Raw genomic sequence first — 19750 nt, forward strand, 5'->3', positions numbered from 1 at the left:
AAACGCTCAAAATCCTCATCATCCTTTTTCTTGGATGGTTTCGGAGGAAAAGGCATGAGTTTCTGAATCCAAGGTTCCCTTTCTTTACCATGCTTCCTAGCAACAAAGTCTCTTTTATTATAACATTGATTCTTTGATTGTGGGTTATCAAGATCAACAGCAGGTTCAATTTCTACATCGTTATCATTACTAGGTTGAGCATCATCATGAACATCATCATTAATATTTTTACTAGGTTCATGTTCATTACCAGATTGTGTTTCAGCATCAGACATAGAAATATCATTTGGATTATCAGGTGGTTCAGCAATAGGTTCACTAGAAGTTTGCACAGTTCTATCATTTTTCGTCTTCTTCTTTTTAGAAGAACTAGGAACATTAATATTATTTCTTTGAGAATCTTGCTCGATTCTCTTAGGGTGGCCTTCAGGATACAAAGGTTCCTGAGTCATTCTACCAGTTCTAGTAGCCACTCTAACAGAATAATCCTTTTTCTTACTATTCATTTCATCAAGCACTTCTTTTTGAGCCTTAAGTACTTGTTCTACTTGAGTGGTAACCATAGAAGCATGTTTGCTAACAAGTTTAAGTTCACCTTTAATATCATCCATATAATCACCCAAGCATCTAATCATATAAGCATTTTCTTTTAATTGTCTACCAAAATAAGCATTGAAGTCGTCTTGCTTAAACATAAAGTTATCAAACTCATCCAAGCACTGACTAGCAATTTTAGTAGGAGGGACTTCAGCTTTATCATATCTATAGAGAGAATTTACCATTACTACCTATGTCGGGATATCAGGATCAGGAGGTTCTTTAGTAAATAAAGAATTAAGATCATAAGTTTCTTCAACAGGCGGTGAATTAAGACCATGTATTTCTTCAATAGGAGGAAAATTCTTAACGTCTTCAGCTTTAATACCTTTTTCTTTCATAGATTTCTTTGCCTCTTGCATATCTTCGGGACTGAGAAATAGAACACCTCTCTTCTTCGGAGTTGGTTTAGGAATAGGCTCAGTAATTGGAGAAGGAGATGGCTCAGGAGCTGGCTCAGGAGGTGCCCAATTATTTTCATTCGTTAACATATTACTCAATAGAATTTCAGCTTCATCCGGTGTTCTTTTCCTGATAAGAGAACCGGCACAACTATCCAGGTAATCTATGGAAGCATCGGTTAGTCCATTATAAAAGATATCAAGTATTTCAGGTTTCTTAAGAGGATGATCAGGCAAAGCATTAAGTAACTTGAGAAGCCTCCCCCAAGCTTGTGGGAGACTCTCTTCTTTAATTTGCACGAAGTTGTATATTTCCCTCAAAGCAGCTTGTTTCTTATGAGCAGGGAAATATTTAGCAGAGAAGTAATAAATCATATCCTGGGGACTACGCACACAACCAGGATCAAGAGAATTAAACCATATCTTAGTATCACCCTTTAATGAGAACGGAAATATTTTGAGTATATAGAGGTAACGTGATCTCTCATCATTAGTGAACAGGGTAGCTATATCATTTAACTTAGTAAGATGTGCCACAATAGTTTCAGATTCATAGCCATAAAACGGATCAGATTCAACCGAAGTAATTATATCACGATCAACAGAGAATTCATAGTCCTTATCAGGAACACATATAGGTGAAGTAGCAAAAGCAGGGTCGGGTCTCATTTTATCTCTAAGTGATTCTTTGTTCCATTTAATTAATAACCTCTTAAGCTCATATCTATCTTTGCAAGCTAAAATAGTGGCAGAAGATTCCATATCAAAAAGATAGCCCTCAGGAATAACAGGCATATTTTCATCATCACTATCATCATCGTATTCAGATTCAATAATTTCTTTTTCTCTAGCCCTAGCAATTTGTTCATCAAGAAACTCACTAAGGGCACAGTAGTATCAGGCATAGAGGCAGTTTCATCATAAGTATCATGCATAGCAGAAGTGGCATCATCAATAACATGCGACATATCAGAACAAATAGCAGAAGCAGGTGTAGGTGTCGCAAACTTACTCATAACAGAAGGTGAATCAAGTGCAGAGCTATATGGCAGTTCCTTACCTCCCCTCGTAGTTGAGGGATAGATCTTGGTTTTTGGATCTCTCAAGTTCTTCATAGTGTCCAGCAGATATAAATCCCAAGTGACTCAAAGAATAGAGCTATGCTCCCCGGCAACGGCGCCAGAAATTAGTCTTGATAACCCACAAGTATAGGGGATCGCAACAGCTTTCGAGGGTAGAGTATTCAACCCAAATTTATTGATTCGACACAAGGGGAGCCAAAGAATATTCTCAAGTATTAGCAGCTGGGTTGTCAATTCAACCACACCTGGAAACTTAGTATCTGCAGCAAAGTGTTTAGTAGCAAAGTAATATGATAGTGGTGGTAGCAGCAACAAAAGTAAAGACCGCAAAAGTAATGTTTTTGGTATTTTGTAGTGATTGTAACAGTAGCAGCGGGAAAGTAAATAAGCGAGAACCAGTATATGGAAAACTCGTAGGCACCGGATTAGTGATGGATAATTATGCCGGATGCGGTTCATCATGTAACAGTCATAACATAGGGTGACACAGAACTAGCTCCAATTCATCAATGTAATGTAGGCATGTATTCCATATATAGTCATACGTGCTTATGGAAAAGAACTTGCATGACATCTTTTGTCCTACCCTCCCGTGGCAGCGGGGTCCTATTGGAAACTAAGGGATATTAAGGCCTCCTTTTAATAGAGAACTGGAACAAAGCATTAGCACATAGTGAATACATGAACTCCTCAAACTATGGTCATCACCGGGAGTGGTCCCGGTTATTGTCACTTCGGGTTTGCCGGATCATAACACATAGTAGGTGACTATAGACTTGCAAGATAGGATCAAGAACTCACATATATTCATGAAAACATAATAGGTTCACATCTAAAATCATGGCACTCGGGCCCTAGTGACAAGCATTAAGCATAGCAAAGTCATAGCAACCTCAATCTCAGAACATAATGGATACTAGGGATCAAACCCTAACAAAATTAACTCGATTACATGATAAATCTCATCCAACCCATCACCGTCCAGCAAGCCTATGATGGAATTACTCACGCACGGTGGTGAGCACCATGAAATTGGTGATGAGGATGGTTGATGATGACGACGGCGACGAATCCCCCTCTCCTGAGCCCCGAACGGACTCCAGATCAGCCCTCCCGAGAGGTTTTACGGCTTGGCAGCGGCTCCGTATCGTAAAACGCAATGATTTCTTCTCTCTGGTTTTTTCTCTCCGAAAGCAAATATATAGAGTTGGAGTTGGCGTCGGAGGGTTTCCAGGGGGCCCACGAGGTAGGGGCGCGCCCTAGGGGGGGCGCCCCCCACCCTCGTGAGAAGGGTCTGGGCCCCCTAGTCTTCATCTTTGGTGAGGATTTTTTATTGTTTTTTCTAAGATGTTCCGTGGAGTTTCAGGTCATTCCGAGAATATTTGTTTTCTGCACATAAAACAACACCATGGTAATTCTGCTGAAAACAGCGTCAGTCCAGGTTAGTTCCATTCAAATCATACAAGTTAGAGTCCAAAACAAGGGCAAAAGTGTTTGGAAAAGTAGATACGACGGAGAGTATCACTATTCTAATTATTTGAGTTCTTGTTCTAAAACAAATTGTTAGAGTTCTTTACCGGTACTCCATATTAAATATAGACCATCTATTTGTGGTGATCTAATGGCTCACATTGTGTGTTGTTTGGTACTTCACCGAATATGGTTTGAAGTTTTTTAGTTGAAATATGGTACCTCCGTGTAAAGAGCGGAATTTATAATCTTTTTTTTGCGTGTGAAAAGAGTGTATATTGATTAAGTAATGAGTCTACACTCAGTTTTACAGATCATACATAAATCCTCTAGCCCAGAGCTAAACCAAATGGCCGTACGCTAGGAACAACGCCCCATATGCGCCATATAGTGACCGGAATGTATAATCTGGTAAGGGTAAAAGAAATTCTGGACTCTTAGAGCAACTATAACCAGACATCACAAATCTGAACCTCTATACGTCCGCGGATACATCCATGGACAGTGATCGGTCACCCTTCATCCACGGACATTGCAATCTTAGTCCTCATTCCTTGATCATCATATCCATACTAGTGCATGCAGCGTAAAATCCTATCTATGTGCATAGTTAAAAACAAGGAAACTAGCTACTCATCATCGGAAATGTTGATGACGTCCTTGCCGAAGCCGCCGACCTTGTGGTCATTGCCGGTGTGGTGAAACTCTGGTGCGTCCTCCTCATCCACAAAGAGCCGCTCCCGCTCCATTTCCATCTCAAGGAGGAAGCGGCGGTTCGCCTCCATCTCCGCCTCAGACTGGAATGCTGGATGGCCTTGAGGATGGCATGTTGCCCCGCCGCCTCATATGCTTGGGCGGCCTCAAACCCCACCAATGTGTCCTCCATGCCAAATACGGCCTGCTCCGGCATTGGATCCGCCTCGGCCCGCTCCTCCTCTTCGTCCCACGGCTCCACCTCCTCCATCTTCGCATCCCACTACCTGCTCCTCCTTCAGAGAGTCAGAGGCACTGCAATGCGAGCAGCGCATCATGTCTCCGTCTCTGCTAGGATCGCCGCTCGGAGTTGCAGGGTGAGCATCTTGTAGTAGGTAATCTTTTTCCGGAACATGGCTACCGGCGAATGGCGAGGTTGAAGCTGAATGTGTGGTCAGGGTTAGGGTGGCAGCGTGGACTGGAGGCGGAGGGAGGAGATGGGGCGGCTAGGGTTGGGGCTCACCGTCCAGCTTAAATAGCCAAGTTTGACCCTTTCTGCGGCGTGCTACAGCGGCGACATGAATGTGTACCGGTGGAGCTCCCGTCGAAACGATGGGTTTTTGCGTGTTTCTGCATGTGTTTCACCCATCAGTCCGACATGGCAGATGTTGCCGCCAGAGCTTGGATCAACTAACTCAGCGTCAACACACCACCGAAAGGTTAGGGAGGAAGGATGTGCAATGGTGGTCGGTAAGGAGATGGGACGTGCGCGTGGTGCGTATAAGCTAGGGGATATGAAGTTGTGAGCGCTCCCGTGGCAGGACAGGTTATGCACGGCCTAGATCTGCATGGTGAGGACCGTCGCTGCGATGGTCACACGCTAAGACTGTTCCATGTCAGTGACCGGTACTTCAATGGCGACGACGGCAATGTAGTGGAGGGCATGGGCAAGGACCACGGTCCGTCGGCTTGGATGAGTCGGCCATCATGACGTTATTGTGAAACCATGAGGGAGGTGGCCCAAGGGCACCCTGCAGTAGACTACCGCGGTGTGGTTGTGCGTTCCACGCCAAATTCACGGTACTGAAGAGGAAACCTCCTAAATAGCGCTCTCAGCGCCGGTTTATGCTACTCACGCCTAAAGGAGACGCCTAGCGGGCTGCTACCTCTTGAGCATGCATTGGTTTTCTCTTGAAGAGGAAAGGATGATGCAGCAAAGTAGCGTAAGTATTTCCCTCAGTTTTTGAGAACCAAGGTATCAATCCAGTAGGAGACAACGCACAAGTCACCTAGTACCTGCACAAACAATCAAGAACCATGCAATCAACGTGATAAAGGGGTTGTCAATCCCTTCACGGTCACTCGCAAAAGTGAGATCTGATAGAGATAATAAAATAAATATTTTTGGTATTTTTGTTGTATAGATTGGAAAGTAAAGATTGCAAATAGTAAACGAGATGCGATGTAAATAAAAGAGATGCAATATAATGAGAAAGAGACCCGGTGGCCGTAGGTTTCATTAGTGGCTTCTCTCAAGATAGCGTATATTATGGTGGGTGAACATATTACTGCCGAGCAATTGATAGAAAAACGCATAGTTATGAGAATATCTAGGCAATGATTACGAATATAGGCATCACGTCCGTGTCAAGTAGATTGAAACGATTCTGCATCTACTACTATTACTCCACACATCGACCGCTATCCAGCATGCATCTAGAGTATTAAGTTCATAAGAACAGAGTAACGCTTTAAGAAAGATGACATGATGTAGAGGGATAAACTCAAGCAATATTATATAAAGCCCATCTTTTCATCCTCGATGGAAACAATACAATATGTGCCTTGCTTCCCCTACTGTCACTGGGAAAGGACACCGCAAGATTGAACCCAAAGCTAAGCACTTCTCCCATTACAAGAAAGTTCAATCTAGTAGGCCAAACTAAACCGATAATTCGAAGAGACTTTCAAAGATATCAAATCATGCATATAATAATTCAGAGAAGAACCAAATAATATTCATAAATAATCTTGTTCATAAGCCCACAATTCATTGGATTTCGGCAAACACACCGCAAAAGAGTATTACATCGAATAGATCTCCAAGAACATCGAGGAGAACTTTGTATTGAGAATCAAAGAGAGAGAAGAAGCCATCTAGCTAATAACTATGGACCCGAAGGTCTGTGATAAACTACTCACGCTTCATCGGAGAGGCTATGGTGTTGATTTAGAAGCCCTCCATGATCGATTCCTCCACCGGCGGATCACCGGAAAAGGCCCCAAGATGGGATCTCACGGGTACAGAAGGTTGCGGTGGTGGAAAAGTGGTTTCGTGGCTCTCTGCGATCAATCTAGGGTATAAGAGTATATATAGGCGAAAGAAATACATTGGTGGAGCTACGTGGGGCCCACGAGCGTGGGGGCATACCTACCCCCCTGGGCGCACCCTCCTGCCTCGTGGCCGCCTCACGGAGTTCCAGACTTTAACTCGAAGTCTTCTGGTTTGCTTTCGGTCCAAGAAAGTTCATCGCAAAGGTTTCATTTCGTTTGGTGTTCCTTTTCTGCGAAATTCTAAAATAGGCAAAAAAACATAAACTGGCACTGGGCCTCCGGTTAATAGGTTAGTCCCAAAAATAATATAAAAGAGCGTATTAAAGCCCACTAAACATACAAAACAGATAATATAATAGCATGGAACAATCAAAAATTATAGATACGTTGGAGACGTATCACGGGCCGGCCCAACAAACCTTCGCTCAATCGAACGCGGCCTCAGGCGAAGCAGTCGTTTTGTCGTTTGCTATAGTTTTTTCTTTTGTTTGATTTTTCTGCTCGTTGCTCTTTTATAGTACTTAAAAATATGAAAAACATAAAAAAGGTTATGAAGTAGAAAATTTGAAATAAAATCATGTATTGAAAAAATGTTTGCAAATTTGAGAAAAGATCAATAATTAAATGTTCATGATTTGAAAAAATGTTTGCAAGTTTGAGAAACATTCAATAATTAAAAGTTTGTGAGTTTGAAAAAAAGGTTCAGGAATTTCAAAAAACAAATTCACCAATTTGAAAAAGTCAAGAATTTCAAAAATTTCACCCCTCGGACTAGTTCTTAATTTGATAAAAGTGCACAAAAATGAAAAAAATCATGAATTCAGAAAAATGTTCACAAAAGATTTGGAAAAATAAGTCCCGAAGGAAAAAACTCATTCTTTTCTTTGATTCAAAGAATTCTCAAAAAATTGGTCATTTGATTTGAAGGATTAAATTCTTAAAAAATATGGTTTGAGACATAAATCTGCCCAAATTACACAAGAGGGGACAAAACCTCTTGAACAGAAAGTATAAAGATTTTTGCAAACCAAATCTCGAAAAAAGAGGTATGTTCATCTTACATGTCACTTGAAAAAGAACAAGTGTGATATGGGCGAATGAACATGCTTCCCGAGAAAAGGTGAAAAAGAATAACATTCAAATATTTATGGAAGTGAGGACCCCTGACTATTTGCTTTGTTGAAAAATGAATAGCCTATTGCATGGATTTGTGGCACGTTCGCTAATGAACTAAGTAGAAAGGTGTGGAAGCCTTTGTGATCATCGTAATGGTAAAAACTATGATAATGTCTGTCACACGATCATTTATCTTATGTGAGTTCCAATTACTTGTGATGGACTCGTGCCTCTACATTTATCCGCACTTCATAAACTCGATGGCCTTATTCTTACAAGTTGTGGTACTTTCTCAGGGACGAGCAAGAGTTCAACTTGGGGGAGTTGATGAGTACAAATTTATGTTATTTTCACCTTTAGTTTTGCATCGTAATTGTAGGGTTTGTCAGACTTTACCACATCCATGTACCTCTTTTATCTGTTTTCGCCAGGATTACGCCTACGAAGGTATTTTCAAGCATAAGGAATGAACTCCAAGATAAGGTGTTAAAAATACGTTAATTTGCGTGACAAAGTACTTCCGTAAAAGAGAGAGAGAAGTAGAAGGCAAGACAAAGAAATGCAATATAAAAAAAAACTAAATTAAGCAACTAGGATCTTCCATCATAAGAAAGCAATGTGGAACATCCTATCAACCTTCTCTCAATCCTTTGTAAATTGGTGAAAATATCTAGCTTGGGCGTGGAAGTATTGAGAGGAAGACCCTGAGTGAAGTTGAATGCACCTTGCTTACATTCCAAAACATCGATCGTACTTTGAATTATTTTTTCCCAGGCACATTTAGGTACCATCACAGATATGGAATAGTTAATAGCCAGGTCAGTTTGATTAGCAAAGTGTCTTAACAAATCCTTAATCTAACGCAATTGAGCTTCAAAAAAGGAAGGTGATCTGGCTTTCTCTCAACATGTTATGCCAAGCTTCAATTTTACTCTTGTGCTAGCCTATACTTCACCCAAATCTCACTCAGCACGAAGGGGCACTTGAGTCCATGAACCATTCAATGTGTCACTGAGGAGGCAATAGTTGTGGTAGCACTGGTGTACGTACAGCTCATCTTGCCAACCACGCGCCTCGCATAGACACTGTATGGAAGATGCTCGACAAATTTTGTCTAGGCACCCCCATGTGTGTGTGCTTCCTATGTGTGTGTCCTGCAGTTCGATCCTCCAGTCATTGTGTTAAGCTCAAGTTGTGACTTGTGATACTTCAGCGTGAAAAGCATGTGCTTCACATTCTGTGGTCTTATTTGTATGCTTAATTAGTTTTTTCTATGATATCGTCTTGTTTGGGAGACTAGTTAACGCCTTCACATTTTAAGAGGTGGAACCACTATGTCTCAATGTGCAATGTAGGTTGAGTTTCCTTCAAAAATGAAATGCAGGTAGAATTTTTCATTTCCCTATGCTTGTTGATATCACTACAAACCGAAGAAAAATTAACATGTTTTTGCAGGGGTCTTTCATCTTTACAAACTGTCAAGAGTCGGTTCTAGCTTCGTTGAACTTGTTGTAAAGTTAATAATATGAATGGATTTGTAGTTGATTGTCTTGTCCTTGATCTGGGAAATTAAGGTGGCTTATAAATTAGTTCGAGTAAAGTTGTCTTGGGATCTTTCCAGTAGGTTGAGATAATCACCTGTTCTAGATATCGCAAATCACAACTCAACTCTAGGGCATGATCAAACATATAGTTGAATTTATACCTATACATAAATGTGTTTTACAAGCAAAAAAACTAACAGCTAACTAATCCACTTTATATTCAAGTCCCCTGATCCACATGCAAACCAAAAAACATGAGTGAGCTGAAGAAATCAACAATGTCGTTGGTAATGTAATGGCGTAACAACTGAAATTTTGAGCCTCTCTAATGATAGAATATTTCGTTGTACTGATAATTCCAACTGAGTGATCAATATATTTCCTAGTGCCTCCAACTCCTATATCATTGTAAGGTTCATGAAGCTTATATAGCTCAGACATCTCATATACACAACCAGTCGAGCAACTCTGCCTTGCAACACTCTTTATCCTTTTGAGTGGTGAAGGAGGATATCTGCTTCGACACATTCTAGAGTTTCTTCAACTCAATAGCACTACTCATAGTGCCCCTTTTATCGCGAAGAATGGAAGGGTGTGCAATTACTACCAACTACTTTGTGGGGGCACAAGGGCTCCAACTTACTATAGCTCTAATCAGTGTGAAGATATCCTAGTTTTACTATTTAATATTGAAAATTGTTACATGTTGTATGGGTGCGATAAGAACCAAAGACCATGCATGGTGCCCATATACCTTTCACAACTATTGTTGTTACATATATGTAACATCTGACTAAAACACGATTTATATGCGAGTTACACAAAAATTTAACATACAGATAAGAATAATTCCTAATAAAATTTGGTGTTATGGAGTAGACATCTATATGTGCTTTTTTTTCTTAAACTTAAAAATGCACTTCATTTCCTTTCTTTCATTTTTAAACCAAACTCAAAGGAACCATTCAAGGTTTCCACACAGTATCATGATATATCAGTGTCATCATTTTAGAGAGTGGATTTGACAAGCACACACGATTTAAACCCTTACTATTAATAAGAAAATATACTAGTTATTGTGATAGGAAATATATTTAGCCTTCATAGAGTCGGGTAAGTTACATAATACATGCTTGAGGAGATTAAATTAGTAAATATAGAAATGAAGATATCGACAAGCATTTCATGTTGCCATGTATTATATTTTCTTGTCGTTGATATATAGTGTGAGTACAAACCTACTGACCAGTCCCGGAAAGTAACAAGACAATAGAATATTAGTATAACATATTTGGTAAACCATACATATTGTAATTATAATATCATGAATTTATTGGAAAATGTATATTATTTTTGCCACACGGTAAGCAATATTCATTGTTGCATGTCATTAGTTGCAATGATTTAAAATTGTATTGTGATTCTTTTTTTAATGTCCATTTCTAAAAAATATCCGCGCAACAAATATTTATAGTATCTGAAAATAAGTTAGCTTGTGCGCCCAGGGGTTGACCTTTTAGATAGATGTATATATGTTGATCTTCTATTAAATTTTGTTGCATGCAATATTTGATAGAAATTAAAATAGAGGAATAATTAGAATACAATTGCAACAAATAGCATACAACAAGGCATATTGGTTACCATGTGATTGAAAGGATTTATTTTCAGTAAAGTCTTTTGATTATAATATAGGTTTTACCAACTATGTAAAGTTAATATTGAATTTCTTGTTATATTTTTTGGATCTGGTTGGTAGATCTGTACTCACACTAAATGAAAGGAAAATATAGGATACAACAACTTGGCATATTCACATCTTCCTTTGTATGTCTACAAAGTCAGGCTCGGAAAACATAGTACATGAGAATATTCATCTTTGTGTGATTACCAATTTGGCCTTGGGGAGGCCTAACTTAAGGGAAAACAACTAGGTAATAAGTGTATTTCCATCAGAGAAAATGTACTATCTTCTTTTATTAATAATGTGAGTCAAAAGTGTGTGTGCTTTCCGAAACCACTCTAAAACCCAGTGAAACTAACATATTGTGATATTGTGAGGAAACCCTAAATGTCTCCTTTGAACTCGCTTAAAAAAAGAGCAATTTTAACATGGTCCTCTTACCTCCTCTTTTCATATAGGAGGTAAGAAGGTAAGAGTTACTCAGACTCACTACCTAATGAAATCAACAGCTCGAATCTATTATATACTCTTACCTCTCATGTGAAAAGGGAAGGTAAGAGCAACCATGTTAAAACTGCTGAAAAAAAGATGAAAGTGAATTCCGAATTTTCAGAAAAAATATGAACATGTAGATGTCTACTCCGTAACTTTAAAACTTTACTATGTAATCATTTTATTTTTATGTTAACATAACGCTAAATGAGTGCACATTTCTTATTACTACTATTTGTTATCTTAGATCCACACATTAGTCTTTTAGTGTAACCTACAAATAAAAATGCATGGTCCAATGTTAGTGTGGGCATTTAATGTAAGAAAAAAAAAACAGGATTTGCTCAAATTTAAAGGAGGGTTTTTGTTTTTGAAATTGTTTATTATTTGTAGCTTAGGAGCAAAAGGTTTCCACTCAATATATATGGGGATACAAAATCCTTTTGAGCGGGTTTTCCTGTTTCTCCCTACTAGCCACCATCCTTGTATGTCGGTGATTAGGTACATATCTTTAGGTGGTACGATAGAATCGGGTAGTCCACCATTATTGTAAAACTATCTTTGGTAATAGCAAAATTCCTGATGTAGTGTGCCCGTCCTTAGCCCTGCGAGTTCTTACTCGGCCGCAGCAGCGTGTAGGATTCGAGAGCCCTTAGGCTTTTTTCCGATTGATTTGGACCAGGTACACCCGCAAGGTACCCTCCTTCGACTAGGGAATCATTACTCATCGACAATAGGTTATCAGTTATATATGCATTGGCTATGTACCTTGGTTCTTACTTCAGTACCACTTGTCCCTAGCTTCACTGGTCGAAGCACATGGAGTTATTTATAGCGATGTGTATCAAAGTGGAGTTAGTTACTAAGGACATTTTTTACTCAACATGAATGGCGGTTAGGTCTTTGGGTCGGCCATTAATCACCCTAGACAATGTTTTGTTTTGTCAAACTATGTCATTTTATTTCAAGATGAGGTGTTTTGTTTGTAAATATTGTGTTCATCACGTTATGTAGAGAGCGGTGTGAAATCTTTGCAATTGTATCACCTTGATATGATTAGTGAACAAAAAAAATCACTTATCGACACAAAAGCTCAAGATGATGGGAAAATGTGGCAATGCGCTTGTACTTTAATGCATTGTCCAAAAGATTTTATGTATAGTTTAACTGGCCTTTTACAATGTCAACGGAGATTAAATTTTCTCAACTCATGCATGATTAATGACCGGATGAATCTGAAGTTCATTGTGGCATATCATGTATTATACTAAAGGGGATGTGCGTCTTCGTCTGTTTCTTCTGTCGTGGCACGGACATATGATAAGGGAAGGAGGAGGAGGGGTGCGCCTTGCCGCCCCGCCCCGCCCCTAATTGCAATGGATTGATTATCGGCATGTACAAATAAATAGATCAGAAGCAGTATTCAATCATGGCAAGTTTTGGTAACACAAATCTAGGAAACCAGGGACTCGTCCATGGCTCCATTTTAACAAGAGCCCACCAAGCTTCAAGCCCAATGTCTGAGTGGCCACATGAAGGGCTGCGAGAAAACATAGCAGAGCGGCGTGTTGTGACTGCCGAGCTTGTGCGTATCAAAGCACTGCATGGGAGATAGGGAAAGGAAGAGCATGTGGGCTAGGCTGTGTCTCTGTGGCATTTTTTCCCGGTACCTCCAACTCCTATGTTTGTACGTACCAACAAAGAGTAGCAGCTTCATACCAAAAGCAAAAAAGAAAAGAAAAAGGCTCTTTGAAGAAATGCATCGGCTTCTCTGTTGGTTTGTACCAAGGATGTCGAGCTCGCACACACCACTGCCACTCCAGTAGTCTTATCTTTTGAGTGGGTAAGCAGGAGATGTGCTTGGACACATTTTAGAATGTATATGTTGAACTTCATAGCACAAGCCCAGCCCATGGTATATCTTCTTACACGCCGAGTGATGGAAGGCTACAATGATTTCCAGCTGCCTCTGGGGGCAAAAGGGCTTCGAATTTATTGGCTCAAATCAATTCGATTCGATGATATCCTGCAGTGCAAGAGCTGCATCATGGCAGCATCCGACAGCATTAGGTCTCGCCTGCTTACCATCAAGGTGACCATCTACTACGCCGCACGTACAGGTCTCGCCCACCTTCGCGTCCTATTAATGTCCATCACTACGACGGCCGGTACCGGAAGCTGTGGAAGATACGCTTGCTTAGATGCCGGGCTTGGCTAGCGCCGGGGCAAGCACCCGGTTGCCTATCGTCGTCGACGGCAGCCGCCATTCCCTCTCCTTGAATCTTCTCCGTTGCGTCAATCCTACCTCTTCTTCATGCAGAAATGCTCTTGGACTTCGAGATGGATGGGTGGAGAATATGAACGTGTTGGACTGGTTGAATGAGGTTTATCTGAAGAACGGCCATGGCTCGTGATCTTGAGAAAGAATGTTTTCGCTTTACCCAGGGCAAAGGTGCTGCGACTTCTTGGTAAGAGTCTAGGGTTTTTAGGCTGCCATTCTTTGGCGTTGAGTGCGCGGCAATGGTTCCATCCCCTGGTAACAGGAGAGCTGCACGAACTGCTGGTCATGGCCATTCATATGACTCAGGGAACCAAGCTGCTTCAGCTGCCCAACTTGAAGTTCCTACACGACCTGGAAGAACAGACAGACTAACCATCTGTCTACAGGTAGACGGAAGCAAAGTAATCGAAGGCAAAGCTCTGCATATCAATGGAGCTGCAAACTCAAACAGATATAATGACGACACAGTAAAAACTCAGCCAGATTCAGCATACATAAGAATCATTCTTCTTGCAACAGTTGGAAACAGAAGATTTCATGTTCCATGCTTTTAACCCGACCGACGACTCAGCACAACTCATGTTCCATGCTTTAACCCGACCGACGACTCGCGCAGCTCCTCATGCTACCAAGGTAGCACGAGGCGACGCAACGACTGACGACGACTCGCGCAGCTCATCATGCTACCAAGATAGCATGAGACGACGCAAACAGACTAGAGAGTAGCAGAAGAGATGAAATAAGGTGCCAGGTAACATAAACCTCCTACGGTAACGGCGGACAGACAAGGTTACAACCAACAACACATTGTATATAAGTCAACTACTGCTTCAATGAAATCTCCAATGAAGAATCAATGCAACGATCGATCTGCTACGAAAGAATGGGACAAAGGCACGCACCCTCCCCGGAAAGAGAAGGCAGTGACAGCTTCCGTCGCGCTTAATGCCAGAGGTTCATGCAGAAGCCAGAGGGGACTGAAGGCGGCTTCTTGCTGTAGATCGCCTCCGAGAAGGTGTCGGTCAGCTGGCCGCAGAGGCTTGCAGGATCATTGATGAGGGTGTCCACGTACACGCTGACAATCTTCCGATCATGCGGGGTAGCACGCAAGCTGTACCATGTCAAGAACTTCACCCTGAAGTTGGTCTCAATATAGCCCTCAGTCTCCAGCCACCTCACCACCCTGACACAGTACTCATAAGTTGCTTCGGGGCATCCATCCTTGTGGCCAGCATCCTCGAATTTACCCGATCTTTTGTTTGACGAATTCCCTGGCTCTCTATCAGGCTTTGAGGAGCCATTTTGAAAGATGTTGTCAGAAGGTTTTGTGTTGAAGCTCCTTCCACCAGTCTCCTTACCAGTTTCCATAACTCTTGGTGCAGTGGGTGGCATAGAGCCAACAAATCGAGGAACAAGAGCCAACTCAACTCCAGCAGTTGCATTTGATGCATCCTGTGATATAGGAACTTCGCTCCTTTGGTTTTGCTCCATTGAGTTTGAAGACTCCCTAAGTAAAGCAGCTTGAACTGTTGAATTAGGCTCCTCATCCAAAGCTGACGCTGAGAGCCCAGGAGCTTCCTCCAGTTCAGTCACCTCTGGTACCCTAGCTGCAACTATCTGCATGTTTTGCAAGTTATTGCTAGGCCCGTTGGGATGATGAGGCACTTTGTCTGAATCAAGGATCTCAGGATTTTCACAGTACTCAAAATCACTTTCCGGTGACTTGTTAAGATCAGTGTACACTGTTGCATTATTGTTTGAGTCAACTCCCTCTGAAGAACGATCAGATTGACCACCACTATTTGTCTTTGGGCTCCTGTTATTTTGGTCTACTAATCCAGCACCACCTGGAGCCAAACCCTTCAGATCACTTTCTTTCAGAGAGCTTGTACTTACCCTGGCTTCCCATGGCGCAAACTCACTGGAGTTGCTGAATGCAGTTACCTTGATCACATAGCATGTAGCTGGCTTGAGTTCAGTGACAACAAATGTTTTTGACATTAGATGTACGGTGCCAGTTGGATTTAACGAGTAAAATCCTGTACCATCCACCTGGTGCCATACTTTAAAGCCAGTTACCCCTTGGGAGATGTAAGGACATCGAGCCAAATCAAAAACTACAGTGATAGATGTAGGAGTTATAGGTTCAAACTTTATGAAGCTCGATGGCATCATATTGGATCCTGAAAATGCAAAGATACAAAAAGTTAATATCATCATCTCCATATGTTAGATCTAATGTGAAGGACCTCAAAACTTACGTTCAAATTGTGAGTTAGTAGGAGATTCAACAGGGAACTTAGACTGCATGACATCTAGTGCCTCAGCACAAAGTTTCTGAACTTCAGCACCACAAGTAAGACGACTGACAATTCCACGACCCATACTTCCATGCCCGGCTACAGATCCAACCTCAGCCTCAAGTTTCTGCTTTGCTATGTCAACAAATTTATGCAAGACCGAGTACTTCTCGGTGGAGAAGAGGACCTTATGACCCAGAAAAATCCGGTAACACAATATATCCAGCCGCCGAGCCTCTTTAGCTAACATTAGTTGTTTCTTCCAGGACCTGAACAAGGACATTAAACAGTCATATTATTGCTCAACGAGATAATTTACTAAAAGGACGGACTAGTTATGATTCAAACGTTCAAATAACAGGAAACAGAGCAATGGGCAGTGTAAAATGGATCAGAAATCTTAAGAGTTGCTAATGTAAGGAAAATGGACTGGTAAATTTGATGAATACAAATATATGATAAAAGTACATTGTACTGGGTTGTTTAAGAAGTCACTTACTTCATCAAGCTCTTTTATTATAACTACTTTAGAAGATACTACTAAGGTAATGATTTAACAGGATTCTTGTTAACAGACGTGCAGCAGATGCAAAATCCATTTATCTTAACTGTAAGTCAGCGAAAGCAATGCCGTAATAAACAACTAAGGCAATGAAGCAGTAAGCCTGGAATCCCAGGAAAACAAGCAAAGTAACAATCTAGGTTACTTTTCTTTTTCAATTTAGAACAGAAAACCTGCATGAATAAAAACAATGCCCCAGAATACATACCTGAGCAAATCATGCTGCTTCCGACAGTTAGGGCAGTAATAAGCACCATCAAGTTTCTTGCACTGCCCACTCGGCAGAATGCCAGTTCTTCCATCCTTGAGAGCACACTCAAGATGGCATGATAGCCCGCAAGAATCCTTTTGCATGGGATGATCTGAACTACAGGACAACCATATGGTAGGGTCCTTGTTGTCATCATACTTGAAGCATATGCAGCATGAACAGCGTCTGCAAAATTTATCTTCCATGCTAAGAATCGCTCTGCATGCTATATTCCGGCAGGACCGCACATTATTAATTTGCACGGGTACAACTGCGGTTTGCGGATTGTTGACAGCAATCGGCAGTCGTGATGGATTGTCACTCTTCCTTTGACGTTTCGCAGGGTACTGATGGTTACTTGCGTTGGGATCGAGAGTTGGCTCCTTTTCTTGCACATGCACCACAGGGCCAGATGATTTGCCAGTCACCACCCTGAAGAGATAATCCAGCATTCTCTGCTTAGATAATCCAGTATATTTCCTTTCCCTTCCAAGATCAGCACAAAGAATCTCTACAATATCACGCCGACTCCATGACTGTAGTTTGTCAGGAGCAGTTTGTGGCCTCTTCGATAATTCACGAACAAGATCCTTCTTTTCATCCACACTCATCAATCGGCATTTAGCAGGTTCAATAATAGCTCCTGGAGGAAAGGAAACACAACCATATTAGTATATCACAATCCAGTTAATAAACACTGCAATCAATCTTGTGCACCAGTAGATTTTGAGATGCATAACCAGATATGCTTGCGCATCCAGAAGGTAGAGAAGAATATACCAAACAAACTTTGTAAGCACGCATATTGACAATAATGTATCAGCAATGTACAACTTGAGAACCGAAAATTTCAACTTCATTACAACCCAATATCCCACAGATATGTCAAGAAATAGCATGACAAATGAGAGACGGTAATTTAGATTGCCAGTTGCTACTAACAAGCATAACACATGCAAGAAAAACTCAATTTAAGGCCTCGGAATCTTTACATATGCATTATACCACAGTTAAGTTGGTTTGTACACGACATAACAAGCGCAGTCATGCACAACACTACCGAACCAAAAGCTGCTGGCACTGACTACAAGGCTACACTACATACCCTAAAATATACTCCCTCCGTTCTAAATTACTTGTCTTGGATTTGTCTAGATACGGATGTATGTAGACTCATTTTAGTGCTAGATACATCCGTATCTAGACAAATCTAAGACAACTAATTCGGAACGGAGGGAGTAGTAACTTTCAGGAAGATCTTCCAGTGCTATACTACGTACTCTAAAAACATAGTAACTTTCAGGAAGATCTTGCAATGCTATACAAACTCGAAATGCACCAGACAAAGTTCAACTCTTTTGAGGCCCTTCTGCAACTTTGGGTTAAGACTGGCAATGCCATTCTCTCTACAAAGGTTCAGAACTTGGCACCAGACACAGGCACATTAAGAGGAGACATGTGCATTGTACATACACCACCCAACAAAAATAGCATGAAACCACGAACCAGGGTTGGCACAAGGAAACCATCTACTTGCGCCCATAGACAGCAGCTTGACATGGAACGCGAGAGACTGACACGACTCCTGGATCCTAGTAACAGATTTAATCGTGCTAACCCCTGCCGTCCTTACAAAATCCGCAAAACAGATAAAACCATCCACATGCATGCGAACATAAGCCCCGCTCAACACAGCCGGCGTCCAATGGACGCCCCAGGAACCGAATCGCCGGCCAAAAGACCGAGGCTTTCCCCTCGAAACCAGACATCGACACGTAAATCCCTCGGGAAAACGACGTAAAGCCAAGGAGCCACTGTTCCCGGCGGACTCCCGCGGACGCAAGGAGCGCAATGCGCGCAGCCGTCGCCGCATGCAACGCCGAATCTGGCGCCACCGGCGGTAAAAAATCTCCCGCGACCCCATGCCCTGCCCCGCCGTACCGCCCACCAACCACCACCGGTACAGCCACGCACGCATCAACGACTAGTACTACCACCGGCTACCGATCGAATTCACCGCGCTGCACCGCCGCTAACCGACGGGACGCGTCGCCCGGACGAATCCTCCGGCGAAGACGGCCAAATCTCGGGCGCAGACCCCGCGCCTGCCGCCGGGAAACGCGCGGGCCGGCCAGGAGGACCCCGTCCCCGCCGGCCGGGCGGCAGATTCGGCGCGCGGACGGACAGATCGAGCGGCGCGGCATTAGGCCGGCCGGCCGGCGCCGCGCATCGACGGGCCCGCGGCCAGATGGCAGAGACGGACAGGGAGAGGGAGACGGCGGCGGCGCTGACCTGCGTAGGGAGGATCCATGGCCGGAGAGAGGGAGGGAGAGGGGGATCTCTCGCTCCTCCTCCTCCGCCTCTTGGCTTCACGTGGACTCAGCCCTCCTCTCCTCTCTCCTCCTCTGCTGCTACCCTCCCCCTCTCTCTCTCTCTCCTCCTCTGCGTCTCGCTCTTTCTCTCTCTACCCCCGCCCCGTATGTAGTACGAGCACGCGAGGTTAGCTCCCAGCCGCACGGATACCAAAGCCTGCGGGCGCCGCTTTTGCGTCCCACCCCCCGCCTTCCCGCGTATTCGCCGGCGGCTCCCTCCCGGCTTTCCGTATCCGGGACGGCAGGCCCGTGTGATCGCGCGGGGGTCAACACGGAGCAGTTAAGCGTTAGCTGGTTTTGGGTAGGCAGGGTTAAACAACCGCGGCTTGTGTGTTTTCACACTTTGGACGTAGACATGGAAAATAGGGCAATCTATGGCTATTCTCACACCAAATAATAAGATTGTGTAACCTTCCTTCCACATGCACAAAAGGCATGAGAGATTGTGCATAGTCATTGTGTGTTACTCATCTAACCTCGGTGTGTGTCTATACTATGATATGTCAGTTGAATGAAAAAAAAATGATGCATGAATTATTGATTGTATCAACATATATATGCCAATGATAGTT

The 19750-nt window shown here is 42.4% G+C and overlaps 1 protein-coding gene across 1 annotated transcript; it reads right to left on the minus strand.

Annotated features, from left to right (window-relative positions):
- Nucleotides 1–14178: 14178 nt before the first annotated feature.
- LOC123132281 (VIN3-like protein 2) lies at nt 14179–19311 on the minus strand. Its single transcript, XM_044552068.1, has 4 exons — nt 19099–19311; nt 16765–17449; nt 15956–16263; nt 14179–15877 (listed from the first exon to the last, which is right to left on the minus strand). The coding sequence occupies exons 1-4, from the start codon at nt 19115–19117 to the stop codon at nt 14637–14639; spliced, it is 2253 nt and encodes a 750-aa protein (XP_044408003.1). The 5' UTR covers nt 19118–19311; the 3' UTR covers nt 14179–14636.
- Nucleotides 19312–19750: the final 439 nt, after the last annotated feature.

The sequence above is a fragment of the Triticum aestivum genome, chromosome 6A, assembly GCF_018294505.1.
Source record: "Triticum aestivum cultivar Chinese Spring chromosome 6A, IWGSC CS RefSeq v2.1, whole genome shotgun sequence".
In the NCBI taxonomy this organism is placed as follows: domain Eukaryota; kingdom Viridiplantae; phylum Streptophyta; class Magnoliopsida; order Poales; family Poaceae; genus Triticum; species Triticum aestivum.

Bases quoted from the DNA above. Each gene is read 5' to 3' on its own strand.
- LOC123132281 (XM_044552068.1), bottom strand. The intron at 16,264-16,764 runs GTATGTATTCTG...GTCCTTGTTCAG, and splicing joins AAGCAGCATGATTTGCTCAG to GTCCTGGAAGAAACAACTAA. The intron at 15,878-15,955 runs GTAAGTTTTGAG...TTGCATTTTCAG, and splicing joins TACTAACTCACAATTTGAAC to GATCCAATATGATGCCATCG.